Source organism: Nelumbo lutea, chromosome 5 (genome assembly GCF_056320005.1).
Source record: "Nelumbo lutea isolate HS-2025 chromosome 5, American lotus-T2T, whole genome shotgun sequence".
NCBI lineage: Eukaryota > Viridiplantae > Streptophyta > Magnoliopsida > Proteales > Nelumbonaceae > Nelumbo > Nelumbo lutea.
Window position 1 is genome coordinate 9,568,184 of NC_142688.1, and position 20,771 is coordinate 9,588,954.

Below are 20,771 nucleotides of genomic sequence, written 5' to 3' on the forward strand. Positions count from 1 at the left end.
GGAATCGAGAGAACATGTTAAACAAGGGAGGGATGTCACACAAATATAGAACAATTATAATCATATCATTGGGTTGGTAGGAAGGGCAATCATAATATGATTAGTAGGAGATCCCATACTCAGTAAGTATGGAAACCAATGTTCTGATTTTATACTCGTCTACATTGTAAATTTAGGTTAAGTTTTTTCTTTGTTTTTTTTTTTTTTTAAATTTGGATAAATCCATCACGTTGGAAAGGTAAGATAATGGAATATCCTCTGGATTTTAATGAGTATCAATTGATTGGCTACGAGTTCGCATTCTATGCATCTGTGGGTGCACTAGACGAGTGATCGAATGTTCAATCGAAAAGCCCCTTTTTCCCAGTTTCATCGATCGTCTCATTCTCTCCACCGAACCCTACCCATAAAACAGAGTAACCCTTGTCCACCGGTGGTGGCAGAGCTCCGACGGCAAATCAACGACGACAGAGTTCCGAAGGCGGTGACGTATCCTTCTTCTCTTCTTCTTCGACTCTCTATTCTTCTTCTTCTTCTTCTCTGACTTCTCTAGTAGTAGGTCCGATCTAAAGGACGAACAGGTAGGACACGTCAACCAGAAGCAGGGGTTTTTTAAAAGGATATGGTAATAGGGGTGTTTGATCTACCGAAACAGGGTTTAGGGCTTGGGGAGATTAGCTTTGTTTTGACCACTAGTGACTGCCGGTGTGAGGAGTAATGATTCTCGGAAGAAGAAGAAAGAAGATGGGAAGAAGAATAAAGAGAAAGCATGACTAACACGCAGGCCACACATTCCTCCTCATTCTCCATCCATTTTGCAGAGTTTTTGTTGCTTTCCTGCACTGAACCCTATCCACACACCGGCGGGCATCGACGGCGAAATGTTTTATAGCCTCCTATTCTCTTATTCATCTTCTCCATCAGGAATACACATTCAAATTTGTAGGACTGGTAGAACCAGAGAACTGGAGGAAATGGGAGGAGGGATTGAGGGAGTTCGAATGAAATCCCTTTGAAATAAATCCTTTATTTCAACCAGCCAAATTAGTAATAACGGAGAAAACTTCCGTTAATTTGTAGTTAACACATGTTCGCCTCTCATTCACGGGTGCACAGAACGCGACCTCTTTTGAGACACCATGCCTTTCAAATGTGATAATTGAACCATTTTATATGCTAGTAAGTTTAAATGTGGAAATTTTTTACGATTATGATGATGATTAGGGGTGCAACCATGCAACTTGTTCGGGTTGGGTCAGGGTGAATGTCAACTCATGCCCAACGCAAGCTTAACCCAACACAACTCAGCTTGGGCTCGGGTTGGTTGGGTCAGGTTAGTTGGACTTTGGGTGGATTTGAAATAATTTAATCATTTTATGTATTTATTTTTATGTATTTATCTTTTTAATGAGATTGGTGACCTAATTTAAGAGAATAAATAATTGAAAATGTGTACAAATTTCATTTACATAGTTTATACATATACGTGCATAATACATAATTAGAGAAAATATATATATTATATAAGCATAATACACATATGCATCTATTTTTGAGTAGGCTCGGGTTGGGTTAGGTTTTGGTCAGGCTTAGGTTATCCAATGCCTCAACCAAGCCTAACCCAAGTTTTTTAGCCAATACCCAACTCGTAACTTGAAAACTCAGCCCCAACCCATGAAAAAAAAAACTCAAATTGGGTGGGGTTGAGCTCAAGTTGTACCTATCTGAGTTGCATCCCTAATAATGATAGTAAATAATATGTTTTTCAAAATTTGTTATATTTCTCTCTATAAAAATCATTATTATTTGTCACACTTTTTTTGTTTAATATGGTTAATATATGATATTAAAGAGGTGCTAACATTTTTTCTATAAGTTTTTTTTTTTAATTATTGTATACATTTTGTGTATTTTCCTTTTGTTTTATTTTTTATTATTTAACTATGGCATCAACGGTTGAAACATTTTGTTGACTCACCACTAAACAAGAAAACATCTCCAAATTTTGATTGTTTTAAATTTGCATTTTATTTCTATTATCAGTAAAAATAATTATTCTTTGTCACACTTAAATTTTCTTTAAAATGGTATATAGGATTCAATGAAAGAATTAGAATTAATACCCTAAATATAAGACTTAATGATAATAGATTGAATAATGAGAAAATTAGTAGTTTGAATTACATTTTGCGACCTCACATATGAACTTGATTCAAAAATAGGGGTATTCTAGTTAAGAATATGATTCAATAAATATTAATGGGAGTTAATACCTTAAATATAAGACGTAACGAAAATAGTTAGAATGAGAAAAGTGATTGTTCAAATTACATTTTTGCCCTTACAATTAAAGATGGACAAAGTTAAACAAAATGGTATTTTTGTCAAATAAAAATTTTCACACTCCCATTCACATGTTTAATGGTAATATAATATGTATCTTTTTTTTATGGATTTGACTATGACATATTGATATCTAAATGACATGATAGCATATATATAACCAAACAATCAATTCATAATAGTGGTAATTAAGCATATGGTGTATATTATTTTTTTAGGCCAAATGGCAAACCTTCATTGAAAGTGCTCATATTACAAGCAATAAGTAGAAAGTTTAAGGAACTCAAAATTCAAAACCGGCAAAACGCATGCGATATATATTCAATGGAATTCAAGTGGGTATTGATTAATCAAAGCTCTTTTGTTAGGCATGGCAATTTCCTCCATCTCTGCTAGGTAATCTATTTCTCTAACCCAATAGATTCGGTATGGAGGCTGCCTTGGCGGGGATGGGGATTAATAATGATACCCAATCAGGGGCGGGATAGGGATTGGGAAACTTTAATGTTAGCGATTGGAAGTAAAACTAAATTACAAGAATACCCTTATGGCTTTGTTCATTTTTGTGGGAAGTAGGGGTGGTGAATTGGTAAACCTCACATAAAAAAAAGCACGTTCATTTCCTAGTATTAGTGGCTTATGCAGAAAAAACAATTGGGTAAATTAATTACCATGTATGCCAAAAATCACTAATGCATGATGGGACAATATTGTCTCTTTAATAATGTCACTTTTTTATAAATTAGTCACTATACACCTTTTACATTGAGAATAAAATAACACTTGTAAGTGCTCTTATCCGGATAAGTGTTTCATAAGAAACACTTGCTCGATAAGTGCATTTACATGATCCAATCATTCACTCAGACACAAATGAGGCCTATATGTGTAGGGGTATTAGAACTTGATAGGCTGTGTTAGCCAAACTTGCATCGAGTTGGGTTAAATAACCAAAACTCTTACTTGACCCTACAACCTAATAAGTTCGACCCATGACCTGACTATGTAGGCGTGAGTCAAGTTTAATGTACCTTTTATTTTTTCCACTTCAAGTTGAATTTATCATTTAACTCGACTCATTGACATCCCTATACAAGATTAGCCACTCTTAGTAGGGCTTCCAATTTGGGTTGTGATTAGAATAACTAAACATAACTCAAAATATAGTACTTGAACTGGCTTTGATTGACTTGGCTTGGCTCAATTAAAAATGTCGCAAGGCTCAATTAGAATTATATGTATATGTATGTATGTACCACATGTATATGTTCTCAAAATGGGGCCATAAAGCCTCTAAATGGCTATACAAAAAGTATATTCATAAATTTATTCAAACCCAACCAACTTACCCAAGCTCAATTAAGCCTACTTTGATTAACCCAAGCTTGAGTGCAGCTTGAATTGTGTTAGGTTAAGCTTAGTTTGGTGCTAGATTGATAATTTTGAGCTTAATCCTTTGGTTGGGTCTAACAGTGTTACATCTTAGGGGTGCAATTTGGGCGAGCTAGGGGTGAGCACAATTCGGTTAAAACCGAAAAATCAAACTGAAATTTTGGTTTTGGTTTAATTGGTGTTTCGGTCAATTTCGGTTTTGGAATTCAATTAATACATAAACTGGTTTTGGGTTTTGGTTTTCATGATTGACAGATTGGTTAACCGAAAAAATCGATTTAGTTTTGAAATTATAAATCATTGGGTCATTCGATGTGACACAATACAATTGTGGTCCCTCTTGCATCTAATGTTTTCCAAAAGCCAAAATATATTAAACAATTAAATAAATCCAATAGAAGAGGGAATACGAATAGGCAGTCGCCGCAGCCCGCAGCGCTCCCTCCCTTTTCGTAGAAACCGATCAACAAAACAGTAGTTCTTATTCTTCTTCACTCCTTCCTTCTAGTTTTACTGTTATAAACTTTGTAACTTTTAATTTATGAGTTCACCTTTGGCCTTCGACACTTAGGATCTCAGAGACTCCAAAGAGACATAGAGAGGGGCAGCGAGTCAGCAACGAGTCAACAACTTCAGTCTAGAGTTCAAATCCAGACTTTAATCCTATTGTCCAAGACTCCAAGTGCCTAGTGCCCAGTGTGGTAGTGTTAGACTGTTAGTCCTATTGTTAGTTCATCACTCAACTCACTCCCATCGATTTCAGACATCAGCCTAGACAATTTTGGTTTTAACTTTTAAGTGATTTTGAGTTTTGATAACTCTATCAGTTTCACATAGCACATAAGTGCTTCATGCTCATGTCCATTATTTTGGTTTTAACTGAAATATCCGAAATAACTGGAAAAAATATTGGTTCAGTTTAATCGGTTTTAATACATTTTGGTTTCAGTTTTTCATTTCACTAGATCGGTTTTTTTTATTCGATTTTGAATCGAAAAACCGAATGCTCACTCCTAGGGCGAATCCAGACTGACCCATTCCAAAACTTTACACAGGTTGGGTTTGGATTTTTGGTCATTGGGCTGGATTTGAGTCAAAGACTTCAATATTTTGAATTATTTTGGGCTGGGCTTGGGCCTAGCCCTTAGGTAGTTCAAACTCGGTCCAAGTTCTAGCCATACACATTCATAGAGAGAGAGAGAGAGATTTAAATAGATAGAATGCGTTCATTGATCAACCCAAGCCCGACATAGTTCCAAAACCACCTTGGATTGGATTGGAAAGGTCGAACTTGACCTCGGTCTCGGGCTTTAAGCCCAAATCTTAGGGCTGGGCTTGGGTTGAGTATAAATCCGGACCAACCAGCCGGATTTGCACTCCTAATACATCTTTATGGTTAGGCATGGGTTGACCATCAACTCGAACGACTCGAACCAACCCGTCCGAGTTGCGTTCGTACCATTCACCGCGGGCTATTTCACCGTTCCCGGTTCCACTCCACCTCCCAAAGGGGAAAAAGAAAATTCACATTCGGTTGGACTGGGGTTTCCGTGCACTAGGCGCAAGGCGGCAACACAAAATTTCATCTTGTTTTCTATTGTTGTTTGAAAGTAGAATAACAACCGGGAAGAAGAACGGCAATCGTAAACACCGACAGTAATAGGAGCGCGAGGGTCGCTGGTCGCCTATCACACACACGTACACAGATGGGAAGTCCGAATGCAGGGACCAAGGACGATACAGCCACCGACGGCGGCGACACCAACGGGGACCCTTCTGCTTCAGATTCCAGCCTTTTCTCGGAAGGAGAGAAGGTCCTTGCTTACCACGGCCCCCGAATCTACGAAGCCAAAGTAATCATCTCTCTTTCTCTCCACAACCATCTCTTTAATTTTGAGAATTGTCTTGTCGCCTGTTTCACATTTATCTAACCATCCGTATCTGATTATGCCCACTGTGTAATTATTTTTATTTTCTGATCGCTGATATGAGATCATTAATGGGTATTGCTTATCAAATTTTGGAGGTTAAAGTTCGTGGTTCACAACATGAGATAGATACCTTTTACCGGCGTTATTATCCTATATCATAGTCCAGATGGAGATTGGAGAAAAAGGGAATAAGAGGTTGAGCCACTGTCCAATATCGGAAATAGGGAAGAAGAACTGCATAATATATTATTGATTAAGAGAAGTAGTTTTACTCCGGTTACTATGCCAGAGTTCAATAACAGAAAGTAGGAATTTCTCATGGTTGCTAACGGTTTCTAGAGGCTTAATGTAGTTGAACATTTTGTTGCAAGGAGAGGTTTCATTGCTAACCGAGCCCAGATTGAATCTGTTCTACTTGCAGGATCTTCTTAAAATTAGATTTTTTTGGGTGCCTGGTGGGGGGATTAGCGGCAGGCCGGTAGCTAGGCGATGGGAATTTGAGCACCTGACATGCTCCTATCGAGTCCATTTGAATCAGAGGAAGTAGCAATAAGTACAAAGACAGTAAAATCAAATATCTACCAGGCAACAGAATTCTGAAGTTTCATTTATTGTATCACATACAGTAGCACAATACTAGGCTTCTGGTAGTAAGTAGATCAGAACCTTCTTTCCAATGATGTCTAGCAGGTGCTGCAGGTCTGGAAAATATCTGGTTTTGATAGAGAACTTAAAATCCAAATAAATTTGATTGTCTACATTTTATCCTTCCAAAATGCAATGGCCTAGTCCTCTCATAATGATAATCGGGAATGTTGGGACTGAAGGAGCTTTATGGAGTAAAGTAATGCAATTTGCTTGACTATGTGCCAGTCAATTAACTAGACTATCAGAGGTAGGGGATCATTGTCTGAGGATGAAGGTAAAAGCATTTGTGGATGCCTTTTCATGTTGTAGCAATGTTGGTTCTGAACCCTTTCCATAGATGTTCTTGGACTCATTACCTCTTGTGGTAGTTGGTTCATATTACCTGGCTACTTGATCTCAAACGGTGCACTGTTCTTAAGTCTCCCCCATCCCTGATGAGGGACTCTAGTTATATTGCAGGGCAGTGCCTCCACTTGGTTCAAGGAGGGTGGATGATAGGAGCTGGGTAGAGGGCACTTGGTGCATGCCAGTGAGATATTGGAAGCAAGAGGGAATGATGTGTTTCAAAAACATTTTGTATTTCTCCAGAAGGTATGGGAGTTCTAAAGGTGTGAATATACCGGTTTAATACTAGTCCACTTGGGGTGGGGAGCAACTTGATTGGCAGGAAGTACGATGAATTGTTTTGGCAAAACTGATGGTTGACCTGCTCCTGTTCCTGTTGTTGTTGTTGTTGTTGTTGTTTTTCTGATGTAGAAATGGAGGGTGTGCTAGTGGGGAGTTGAGGTGAGGGGTGAGTGAGCTAGGTGTGTTAGGTAGAAAAGTGTGGGCAAGAGATAGGTCTAAGGGATGATCACCTAAGGAAGGAACTAGGGTCCTTCTTATTAGGGTTGAATTATAGCCCATGGTATTTCAGGAGTCCAAGAAAGAAAAGGAGGAATAAGAGATTCTGGACTTAAGATCTGTTGAAGATGAGGATGTTGGGATTGACATCTTGTATTTGATGGCTCTAGGATGGGACAATTGTTTTCAAACGTGGATGAGTAACATGAGACATTCCACAATCAAAACAGAAAAAGCCCTGCAGGCCAACAAAAAGCTCATAGGCCTCATACAATGAGAAACTGTACAAATTCAGAGTGAGCCCAAATGAAATAGCGTCTTGAATCAGAAATTTTCATGCCTCCACTAATGCCTGCTGCACCTTTTAAAACACTGGATGAAACATGTAGAAGTTTGCTTACTTTTCATGGGGGTTATAGCTGAAATATCTGTCTTTACGATTTTATGTATTTGAGCTTGTGCTTGGTTTCTTGGCCTGGTAGGGGGCTGTGGTTTCATATTTGAGGGTATTTTTTTAGGTCCAATTGATTTGTATGTTTGTGTGTGTAGGAATTGGGGGCAGAGGCAGAGACAAGAAAAGGATTTGGGAGGGGGGTGTACTTTACAAAAGATATGTGGAATCCTTTGTTTAAATATATAGGTTAAAAAAATTCAGGCTCTGCCCCTGGTTGGGGGATCTTTTTTTGTTGACTTGCTTTTGGCCGAGGTCCAATGGGTGGGTGAGATGGGTTTTGTGGGGAGATTTGTATTTTGCATGCAACTTCTATATTCAGTTCTCTGTTTTTAATATATAGTTATGTTATTGATAAAGGAGTGCAACTCAATATGACTTTTGATAACTATAATTGGAATTTTTATAAACATATGTGAAACTTTAGTCTTCGTTTGGTTTGCTGGAAGATTTGGATGGGATGGGCTGGGGTGAGAAAGTGTGAAATTTTCACTTCCATCGTTTGGTTATGCAAGGGAAAATAGTGGGAAAATTATTTTTCCCATGTTTGTTTTGTGGGAAAATCATTAGAGCTGAACTAAAATTTTCTTGCACCCTCCATGTTTCGTCCACTTTATAATTTGTAGAAATATCAATTTGTTGCAATGATGAGAATTGGGTTGGATAAATTTAACACAACCTGACATGGTCTTGTTATTAAGTTTTTTAGTAGGTTGGATCTAGCAATATGGGCTTCAAGCAAGGTGAAAGATTGAGCTGAGCTCTACTTGGGCTTCAAGAATGTTGTCCAATATTCATAGCCACTTCCTCAATCTTGTCCGCAACCATCTCCAAAGCCTTTCGCTTCCCTGTGCTCTTTGGGACATTTTTTTTATCACTAACAGAAAGCTTTATTAATGAACAATATTTGTGAAACTTTAATTACAGAAAAGGGGAGGTAAACTATTTTAACTCCCCAACAACAAAGGAGAAAGAAAAAAACTAAAAATTAGCCCAAAACAAAGATTCCTTAGCCACCCCTTGCTTAGCTAACCCATCAGCCATAGAATTAGCACTTCTCTTCACCCAATTGTACTTCACCTCTATATCCTTACTCAACCATTTAAATTTTTTCTTTTCATTGCTGTAGCTCCACAAACCACTGTTGTCTCCTTTCAGCCACCTAATCACCACCTCCGAGTCTCCCTCAATAACTAAGCTATGATGCTTAATTCTCTTGTTCTTTGGATTCCTTCAAGAACTACTAGAATCTTGGCCCTAAGAGAGCCACCCTCTCCAATTGGCCCAGAGAAATTGGCAATAATAAACCCCTCCTCATTCCTAAACACACCCCAATCCCAGAAGGCCCTGGATTCCTTAAGCTACTTCCGTCAAAATTCAGTTTTATGAATCCAATGGGAGGGGGGGGGTCCAAGAGGGTCTATAGGTCCTCTTACAAAGAGCAGCAGTAGATGCCTCTTTCCACCTTCTCAACAAGTCAACCATAGAAAATTCAGAGAATATCTCCATAGATTTCAGCCAGCGAGCTACCCTTTAGTGTATCAACTCTATTAGTTTTTTTGTGGTTCTTTGCTTGTCTGAAAATAGTCGTGAGTTTCTCTCTTCCCATATTGACCAGCACACTGCATTCCTAATGCTTCTCCACATTACCTACCCCCTTTTCTTAGGCCATCTAAACAACGAGGGAGAGAACAAGCATTGCACACTCACGGGGGGATTCCAAGTACACCCAAAAAGGGAGAACACCCACTCCGAACAGTCTTAGTAACTGGACAATTAACCATAATGTGGTAACTTGTTTCCCCATCAACTTTGCAAAGATTACACCTATTGGGAAGTAAACAACAATTGGGCCTCTTTCTTTGAAGCAAATCATTTGTGTTAATTCTTTCAAGGAAAATTTCCCAACAAAAATTACCAACCCAAGGAGGAATGGGTTTGCTCCAAATCTCTTTAACAGGAAAGGACAACCCAAGAGGAATAGTAGGTTGAACTAAGGTCTCAAAAAACGAAGCACAAGAAAAGGAGCCAGAGGAGGAAGGGGTCTAGACTCTGGCGTCTTCCTTATTGGGGTTCAAGAAAACATTTTGAAGGATGGCTAGCAGAGATGAAATACAACCCAAATCTGTGTCCCTAATTGCCCTTCTCAAGCCCAAATTCCACCCAAAACCAGAAGAAGAATCAGAGGGAGCTAAGAAAGTGGATGTGTGTTCATTTTTCAAACCTGACAAAGCAAACAAAGAGGGAAATTGGTTTCTCAGTGGTAAGTCCCCAACCCAAATTTGCTCCCAAAATTTTATTCGATTACCGGAGTTCATATTGTACCTGATCAAAGGGGAGAAAACTGGAAGCAGGTCATGAATGGCTTTCCACGGGGAAGCGGCAGTAACTCTTGCCAAAATTCCTGGATCTCAGTCATTCTTGTCCAGCCCATGTATGCTAGCCACAATCTTTGTCCGCAATTTGTCCCTTTCCAATGGAAACCTCCACAACCATTTCCCCAACAACGCCATGTTTATTTTCCTAATATTCCCAATCCCAAGCCCCCTAGCTTCTTGCTTCTAGTTACCACTTCCCAAGTCACCCAATGGTCTTTCTTCTCCACCCACGGTTCCCATAAAAAGTCCCTCATTAAATTTTCCACCTTGTTAGAGACATTTGTGGGAATTTTAAACATTGATGGTAAGTAAACAGGAAGATTAATTAGGGTAGACCTAATCAAGGTGATTCTCCCCCCTAAAGAAAGATAATTATTCCTCCAAGAAGCAAGCCTTTTCTCAAATTTCTCTACTACTGGGTTCCAAAAGCTTTCATTCCTGGGGTTATCTCCTAGGGGGAGGCCCAAGTAAATGATAGGCCAATCCGAGATTGCACACCCTAACACACCTGCATATTCACTTACTTCCCTCTCCTCCAAATTCACTCCCACTAAGCAACTCCTATCGAAGTTCACTTTAAGATTAGACATCTGCTCAAAGAGTTGTATTGTCAATTTTAAATTTCTAATCCAATTTAGATCCCCACCTTCACAAAACAGGATTGTGTCATCTGCAAACTGCAAGTGTGTAAGTGGTACTTCCCCCCCCCCCCCCCCCCCCCCTTCCAACTCTCCATCCTTTTATTAAGTTTCTAGAATCTGCTCTATGGATCAGTCTCCCCAGGACTTCTGCAATCAGAGTGAAAAGAAAGGGGGAGAGCGGATCACGTTGTCTTATTCCTCTCACGGCCTGAAAGAAATTCACCGCAGTTCCATTCACCAAGATCGAATAATGGCAACTCCTAACACAACCCCAAATCCATCTACACCACCTGTCTCCAAAGCCAAAACTCCTCATCACCTCCATCAAGAAGGACCAGTCAACTAGGTCATAAGCCTTCTCTAAGTCTAATTTTCATCCCACTCCCTTCTTCTTGGATTTCTCAAAGCTCTCCAAATTCTCATTCGCAATCAAAATTTGATCAGTGATCTGCCTTCCCTTCACAAAAGCTCCTTGGTTGGGTGTAATAATAGTAGTAAGAACTTTCTTGATCCTTAGAGAACACTTTTGCAATTATCTTGTATAGACTATTCACCAAACTAATAGGTCTGAAATCCCTTGGTTGTGATGCCTCTTTCTTCTTTGGGACCAATGCAATGAATGTGGAATTTAAACCCCGATTAATAATTCCCCTTCTTTGAAACTCTTCAAAAACCGACACTAGATCCTATTTCACAATATCCCAACAATCTTGATAAAATGCCATTGTGAAGTCATCTGGGCCTGGAGCTTTCGTCCTATCCATTGAAAACACTGCTTCCTTTATCTCCTCTAGATCAAAATTCTTCTCTAACCCCTCTCTGCTCTCTAGACTAAGAGTTGGCCATTCTAGCCCTTCCACCCAAACCCTCGCATTTAAAGGCCTTCCAAAAATAGATTTAAAATGATTTGCAAAGGCCTCTGCCATTTCTGTCGGGTGGGAAAGAACAACTCCTTCAACTTCTAGCTTAGATATGAAATTCTTCCTTCTTTTACTATTTTCCAAAGGGTGAAAAAACCTAGTGTTTCTATCTCCCTCCTTTAACCATTTACATCTAGACTTTTGTCTCCAACTTATTTCTTCTTGCAACAAGAGATCCTCCAGTTGCTTTCTAACACTCCATCTCATTTCTCTGTCTACCTCTCCAAATGAACCCCTTTCCTCCTTCAAATCCAGTTCCTCAATTTGCTCCATTAGAATCTTCTTTCTTTCCTCCACTCTTCCAAATTCCAGACGGTTCCACTCCTTTATTTGGGATTTTAGGAGTTGTATCTTCGTGTGGAATCTCATACCCTCCCATTCTACTAACGGATTGTGTTGTTCCCACCATTCTCTGATCTTCTCAATGAATCCTAGATGGATCAACCACATATTCTTGAACCTAAAGGGAGTAGGTTCACCTCCTCTCAAATCCTCCTTACACAACACTATAGGCCAATGGTCTGAAGTGAGTCTTGGGAGTGCCCTAGAAGTTAGGTTACCCCAATGCTTTTCCCAATCTGTCAAGAACAAGAACCTATCTAACTTAGAACATATTGGGTTAGATTGAAGATCGGACCAAGTGTAGATATTGCTTTGAATTGGAAATTTCTTAAGCCCAAAAGTATCCACAAATTGATTGAAATTTCTCATATTGGTTGTCACTCTCTGTTTGGGGTTGTTAGTTTCCTTTGTGGTTCTCACTATTGTTAAAGTCCTCCCCCCCCACCCACACACACACACTAAGGCCCTTCCCATAGGCCCCTAATATCACTCAATTCTTCCCATAATTTCTTCCTTTGCCTATAGTCGTTGGGGCCATCGGGAGTTGTTGATTTTGCCTACAAAGAAGGGTCTCCTATAATGTCATCATCCTCAATGTCATCCATTGTGTTGTTCAGTAACTCAACTGTTGGAGTATAAGGAGTTGCTGCACCGCTTTCTGTCACTTGGTCATTTCCACAGACCAAAGCCAGTTGATCATAGTTTGCTATTGACTTCCTTCGAAATTGTTGGGCTTCTGGGTGACCTTAATGATCAAAATACATTTAGTACACAATTTCTAGAGTTCAAGTTATGCAATACAAATCATAAGTAGTCAAAATTACACTTACCTCTATGTAGGTTGACCATACTTTTGGCTCTGCTTCCACTTTCTTTGTTTGGTCATTCCATGAAAAGCCACTTTGATTCAGAAGAGCTTTGAGCACAACAATTTTTTTCTTAATAGTTTTTAGACGATTTCTAATATTATCTTTGTGCAATCTATTCCAAACTTAGAGCTACTAGCTCTACTTGCAGCTATATAAGCGATGCCTTTAAAGCTTTTGTAAACTTTATTTCCCAAGTTGACTTGCTCAACCAAAACATAAATTAGGTGATTGTCCATTTCTACAGTCCAAGTCATGTTGGTCTTATTGATTTTAGCATCATTCCCATTGCCTTGTCCTCCCATTCCTGTAAGATACTATTTGATGCATATCAAAGTTGGCAAGGTCTTCGGAGTAGCTTGGAATTCACTTACAAGGAGGAAGACGAGGCAGAACTCCGACAGTCAAGTCAATCACCGAGCTGTCTGAAAGGGGGTAGGTGAGAATTCAATGAATCATAAAGTGTGAATTAAATGCTAATATGACCTTTATATAGGCTTCAGATGCATGTTGGGAGTACACATGTCGTGTAGTCGCAGGACACCTGTTGTACCTCGAGACATCAAGTCAATCACCAGGCTGTTTGAAAGGGGGTAGGTGAGAATTCAATGAATCATAAAGTGTGAATTAAATGCTAATATGACCTTTATATAGGTTTTAGATGCATGTTGGGAGTACACATGTCGTGTAGTCGCAAGACACCTGTTGTACCTCGAGACATCAAGTCAATCACCAGGCTGTTTGAAAGGGGGTAGGTGAGAATTCAATGAATCATAAAGTGTGAATTAAATGCTAATATGACCTTTATATAGGTTTCAGATGCATGTTGGGAGTACACATGTCGTGTAGTCGTAGGACACCTGTTGTACCTCGAGACACTTGCTATTTGGCTTTGAACACCTGGACCTTGGTTAGGCCACCTGGAGCCCATTTTAAACACCCGAATTTTGGTTATGCCACCTGGAACTCGTTCAAGACATTTGGAACCCATTTAGGACACCTGGGCTTGATCAGGACCACCTGGCAAACGATCAAGTGACCTGGTGCTCGGGTGTAATCATGCTTAGCTGACTTGTTCACCATGCTGCAAATGCATGGAGTGGGCTTCGGGCCCATTTGCATGGGCTGCCAAGTAGGCGCCTTTTGGAGACATGGTGGAGCTCGGTACTTATCTTCTGTGGCAGCTCATCTCGGTAGGAATTGCCTCCTTAGACTGCAGCTCGGTAGTCCTTTGAGGTCGTTGTCTAGTCGGGACTTCACGTAATCTCGGGGTAGCTCGTTTGTTAGGTTATGCATGTCACGACGAGGTGGGCCCATGACCTCGAGGTAATTCCTGTTGACCCCGAGGCAATTCCTGTTGACCCGAGACTGTGATAGGCCGCTAAGGTCCTGTCTGCAGGCCAGGCTGCATCTTTTCTATAGCTGCCATGAGTTCAGTTATTCGGAGGTCGGTTTTACTCCCATCACTATTAATTATGTAACAAGTAAAAATTTATTATCTATGCAATAAATTTACGCATCCGTACTAAAACTTACAAAGGAATTTAAATAAAAAAGTAAATTTACTTAAACTAATAATAGAAACACCCAATAAAGTCTTCATATACACATATATAAAGCTGTCCATTATAAAGTAATACAAAAAATACTTACAAAAACATATATGAAGAGCAACTAATTCATCCACATCTATTGCAGGACTAAGCCAAGTGATAGTCATTCCACATCATATTTGCAATGGTTTCACGTAGAAGAGCTCCATCTCTACACTATGCTTTTCTACTTGCACATTTGGAAGGCATATAGCTTTGTGATAATTCTTGTTCTTCATCACACTCATCATCATCATCATCTACTCCTTCACTTTCTAGTGCGTGGTCCTCTCGTTGAAATTGCTTCATGATGTAATCACATGGATCAACACCCATGACATGATTGTGCAAGATACAACATGCACTCACAATTTTAATTTGTGTCTTAAAAGGATAATGTTGTTCAAAGACTAGGATGGGAAAACGTTTCTTGAGCACTCCAAAAATCCTTTCAATTACATTTCTCATAGAAGAATGACGATGATTAAAGAGTTCGTTTACATTTTCTAGTGTGTATCCCCCATTCTTTCAAATGATATCGAGTGTTCCTATATGGTGTGAGGAAGCCCATTTTTAGTTGGAATCCAACATCAGCTAGGTGGTATTTACCTAATTACAAAAACGTGAAATTAATATAATGGTAAACTAGCAAAATTAAATGTATGTTTGCATTTTTTTGTGATTTTTTATATTGTACCTTGTGGCACGTGAAGTCTATGTTCTCTTGTGAGGGCAAAACTCAACACCTTAGAATCTAGTGCTTTACTTCCCATCCCGGCAGGACATATGTAAACCTTAGATTTAATGAGCATTACAATTAAGATGTTTTGGCTAGGATATGACTTACGACCTCTAAACCTAGCAATATCTGTATTTGGAACTTTTATAGGGCGATGTGAGCCATCAATTGTTCCTACGTAGTCCTGCCAGTTACAAGTTTCACCACTTTAGGTATTATTGTTTCACTATGAATTATAAGATTAAATAAAAAGTATTCACGAGGAATAGTGATTACCTAGAAATAAGGCCAGAGATCGAACTTGTAACTAATTTTTGGAGGTATCTCTATTTCAGTTGGCTGTACTAAGTATCTATCCTCTAAACTTAAGATTACATCTAAGACTCTATTGAATTGTTGGCTTACTGTCTCACCTGATCTGCCAAAATGAAAGTTCATTGTGCAGTTCTTGACATTGTCTGCTAGTATATGGAGAAACCTGGCAACATATTCTTCTATAGTACTCCTCATTGTATCACTTACTCTGTCGATCTTTTGAAGTATTTTGCATAGTCGTGCAAATGCCTCCTTCCCCCATTCTTAATTGATTATAACAATCAATCTCTCTTTTCTTATAAAGTCGATCCAACAAATCAACCCTTTGTATATCTCGGTTAGTAGAGGGTTCTCTGTCTATATAATTTAGGTATTCTTCTAAGACTGATAGCACAACATATATTGAAGAAATTGCAGCACCGACAATAGATGCTAGTATGAGATGCCTTTCCCTTTCCATCTAAGTTGGAAAATTACAAAGTATGAGAAAAATTAATAGTAGATAGAGAAGAGAAGATGATAAAGAGATGAAGCTTATTTCTTTCTTCTAGTTGCATTCAGCCTTCATTATCCTCTAATCTAATTAATTAAATGTCTGAAAAATTTACCAAATTTTGTTAATTTAATCTCCTACAAAGTTCAGTGGAAACCTATCAATTCTCAAAAAAAAAAAAAAAAAGGATCCTAGTGAAACTTGTATATAACATGCATTCTGTACGCATCAACCACCTAGTTATTGTAGCAAAATTCAGCCCTAAAACCTAATCATTGTGGTCTTGCTCCTTACTACAAATGGCAGCTTATTTGCAGCCCAAACACACCTAGTTTAGCCTTCTTTTATTCTATGGATACCAACTCAGACCAGGCTAGAACTTCCCCTCTCTGGCCACTTCTTTTTTTTTTTTTTTTAAGAATCCTGCCCTAAAACTAACTACTAACCTATTCTATTTGCAATATAATCCTAGCCTTCTTTTTGATTCAATGCACTATCAACCAATGTCATAGAAGAAAGAAGTAATAAGAGCTTCTAATAAAAATGCTCTTACATTTACTTACATTTGACTAAATATCTTAATACATATCCAAGGTGGGGAGGATGGTCAAAAAATTCAAGAAATATGCTCTAACTATATTCTAGTAACTAAGAACTTTATCATTTCTTTTTATCAATAACAGAAACCTAGATTAATAATAAAAAGGATTACAAATAGCACTTCAAGGAGAGAGAAAATTGAGAGCTTTATCATTTTGAAACAACAAACTAACATAAAACAAATTCACAGATCGGGCCAGTGAACTTTCTCTGATACATACATCTTGAGATAAAAAAATGAATTGACATTGAATAACTATTGCCAAGACCACTTATTAAATACAAAAATAAAAAGAAACAATAAAATAAGATAGTGTTGCGAAATATAGATGGAGAAAAGAAGAAGATTTTCTTTATTGATGATCAAATCATATTGAGCATACACCTTAAATAAGAGAAGATAGGAAAGACAAACCCCTAGAATTTCTCTCAATCAGGGATTGACTAAATCTTTCCCTTAATCCTAGGATATGACTTTCCTAAATTTATTCAAATCTAATCTTTCCTAAATTTATTCAAATCTCTTAATCAATCAAATCGTATCTTTCTTAATTTGCCGCAGATCCTGTCTTTCTTAATTTGCCGACAGATAGAAAGGAAAAGGACATACATTTGTGAACCCATATTGATAGGTTTAGTTTTATCAGACATGTTAATCACCCAAGCAGCCCAGATGAGAATCCAGCAGTAGTATCTTGATGACATCCATCATCTTCCATCCAAAAGAGATGACGCACAAATATAATTTTTGAATGAAAGTTGAGCATTAAGATTTGAACAGTGACAAAGTTTCATTTAACGTAGCTATATGAATTGACTAGCAAGGTGTCCTTGAAAAAAAAGAACTAGCAAGGTGTCTATAGTCACAAACAACAGTGATAAACAAAATGAACACAGAGTTTTAGAGATCAAATAGAAAAATCCAAGTTCTAACTAGCTGGGATCTTAGAAATCAAATAGAAAAATCCCTAAAAATGTTTTGGAGTTGCTAATGGAAATGAAAACAACCAAAGAGTTTTAGAGTTCCAACAGCCTTCCTCTTCACTGCGTACGTCCCACAAAACTCCCAGAAATATTTCCAAAGACTAGCACCACAACACAGTGGCCAACTGTAGCAGACTGAAAGATGCAAAAACTCTAGACAGAAGCAAAGCTGCGGATGGGTGCCATACTAGAATCTCAGAGAACCCCTATGCCCCAACAAATCTCATGAAATGAGATGGCTAAAGCAGAGGCTTATTCAGAAAAGAAGGAAAATATGAACACAGGTTAGACTAAGAACACAGGTAAAAGAAAAATAAAGAAAGTCTTGCCTACACAAGGAGAATGGAGTTTCTCCTTGCCAGAAGTAGTGAAGAAGATGAAAGGGGGTTCGTTCATTGCAGATAAAGTCATTCTTATGCATCAAAATATACAAAAAAAAGTGGAAATGGCTCGCCAACGCAAGAGGATTGCAGATCTTGTCTTTCCTTTGCTCGAGATTACCAAAGAAGTCTTTGGAGATACGACTGTTGGGATACTTGGCTGAAGGAAGAAGAGATTCTCAAGTTCAGTCCCGACAAAGCCCAAACTTTTCTTAGACGCGTCTCACTTTTTTCCTTTCTCACCGGGGTCATGCTATTTTGGTGGGATCCCATGCACTTGTTTTTGGGATCCCACATCTCATTCTTTTCTCATCCCAAACCACTGTATCCCAACAATCAAACATGGGAAAAAGGTATCATTTAGGAATATTCCTCTTATCTCATCCCTTTCCCGCAATCCAAACGGAGCCTCAAGTTCTCAACCAGGATTAGTGAGTTTTTTTTTTTTTTTGAAACAGGTAAAGTATAATATTCATTAATAGGCCAAAAACATGTACAACAAGGAGCTGTACACAGGGATTTACAAAGAATTGCCCAAGTAGATCTATACCCCTAAACCCTGATTTACAAAAAGAGTCCCAACAGCAAAAAAGGAGCTAAAATTTCTGTCCTTAAACACACTGTTTACTGCTAACCAAGAGAACATTTTCTCCAAAATTTTCTGAAAACTGCGTCTGTGTAGCTGTGCTTATTCTTGAAAATCCTTGCAATCCTCTCCTGCCATATGCACCAAAAAACTGCAGCAGGAGTCAGGTCCCACACCAACTTTCCCTCTTTTGTGAGGCCCTTGATTCTCCAACTCTTCACAAAATCTGCTACCGATTCAGGGCAGAAACTTTTTAAATTCGTAGGTTAATTAAAAAGTGCAATGGGAATATCAATATACATGGTTGTCAGTAAGCAGTGGGGATTAACAAAACCATAGCATCCTTAAAAACTATTTATCATGAGTGCAGCATAATTGACTCTTTTCTCTTTCATTAGAGAATTGTAGCTCTAAACAGCTTGACAATGGAGAAATGAATCTATTATCTGAAAATGTATTCTTAACAAGGGTTATTATCATAATACATTTAGTTTTCTTTTTCTTTTGTTAATGAAATGCCATTGTTAATGTGGGGTTATTATTCTGTTTTATATACTAAAAATGAGAAAGACTCAAAAACTAACTTGAATATTTTCTTTGCAGCAAAAAACTCAGAATATTTTGTTTTGTTTTGTTTTTTTTTTTTAATTTTCTTCTTTCTTTTCTGTTGATGAGAAAGATTAACTGTTAACAGGAGACCCTTGGTTTCCTTAGTTATTTTTTTCTGTTTTCTTCAGTTTGTCTGTATTTATTTCTATTTTTATTTCTTACATTTTATAATTATTTCTATCAGTTGACAAGTTAACTTGGCCAGATTGCAAATTAACTTGAATAGTGTTTTACCAGTTATCTTTTCTCTTTAATAAAATTTCTAGCTATTTATTGATAAAATTTCATCAGGATCATTCCTCCAAAGAAAAGGAAAGGAAGGTGATGGAATGGAAGCCCCAGCAGATGGGAGCTTTATGGGAACCCAGGGAATGGAAGGTATTGGTGGTGTGTTAGAAATTCTTCAAGCAAAGTGATGGCTATGTACTTGGGATCTATAGGGGTAGGGGATTCACTAAAGGCTGAAATGATGGCACTTACAGGGCCTAAAAGGCTAAAACTTGCTAAGCAATTCAATTTCAAAGACTTGGATGTTGAAGGGGATTCAAAACTGGTTGTATCATAGACTACCATTATGTGTAATGTACCCTGGATTTATAGACATGCTCTAAGGAAACAGAAAACCTGACAAGGGACCTAAATGCCACTTTTACATGGGCAAGAAGGACTGCAAATGGGATGGCTGACGCATTAAACAGGGGGTCTATAGGCAGCAGCTGTTTTGGGTTTTATTGTAATTCTATTAGTGGGTTTTGCTTTTCAGACTACCTTTTGGGTGATTGGACACTTGATCTTTTGTAACTTGCTTTTTAACATATTAATATAATTAATATTTTCTTGCTGATCGAAAAAAAGAAACATCATCAGGGATCAGGATCATGAAAAGTATAGAGGCCATGATACCTGGGGTACCTTTACAAGGGTGCCATATCACGTTGCATACTTTACTTTTTACTTCAGTGTAAATTCCATATCCAGCACCTTGCCCAGCTATGCCCTTAACATATCTAGGTAACTTCATATATAAACCATTTATAGAGGCGAAAAACTAAAAACAAGAAAAGAAGCAGCCAACAAAAGCCACAGTCTCTCCTAAAAAAAGGTGATGAAAAGAAAGACAAGTAGAAGACTCAAATCTAGTTCCCTTAAATATTTTAAAAAATACATCATTACCAAATGCAAGGAATTACCATGTTTTTACCTGATAGTCCTCCAAGATGTGGCAGTTACTTGATATGAAAGACTTGAAATCTTCTTTTTCTCTTCTTATTTTATGAAGACAGTTGAAATGTTTTATGTCATAGATGGAATATGATATGATTCTATTTATTGTCTCTGCCCTTTTTTCTCTCTATTTTTTTCCCAATTTTTGGCTTTATAGGAGCTGTTATTTATGCTAGACGTACTCATCCTGTTGGCATCATATTTTGCTTTTTTGTTTATTTTGCTCCGCACTTTTGTTTTACTCCATCCTCTTATTCTTAAGGTTCTAAAAGTAGAGCTTGGGAAGAAGGAATGGAAATACTATGTTCACTATCTTGTAAGTATAGCCTTCTACCTCATATGTTAATTTTCCTTTATTTAATTTTTTTTTCTGGGTCCATCTGTCTCTTTGAGGGGTACTTTGTTCACTATTTTTTCAATATCAACTTCCTCTGTCGTCATTCTTTCTCCTTGTCCATTTTTTTCAGGTATTCCCTAGACATATTTAGTTACAG

At 38.0% G+C, this 20,771-nt stretch overlaps 1 protein-coding gene across 1 annotated transcript in view; it reads left to right on the forward strand.

Annotated features, from left to right (window-relative positions):
• The first annotated feature begins 5,238 nt into the window (after positions 1-5,238).
• The window catches only part of LOC148850238 (MRG family protein), a 44,734-nt gene continuing 29,201 nt past the window's right edge, over positions 5,239-20,771 (forward strand). The window contains exons 1-2 of the mRNA XM_088944587.1: positions 5,239-5,588; positions 20,540-20,593. Coding sequence (XP_088800713.1) covers positions 5,442-5,588; positions 20,540-20,593 — 201 coding nt within the window. The 5' untranslated portion in view covers positions 5,239-5,441. The remainder of the gene's footprint in view (positions 5,589-20,539; positions 20,594-20,771) is intronic.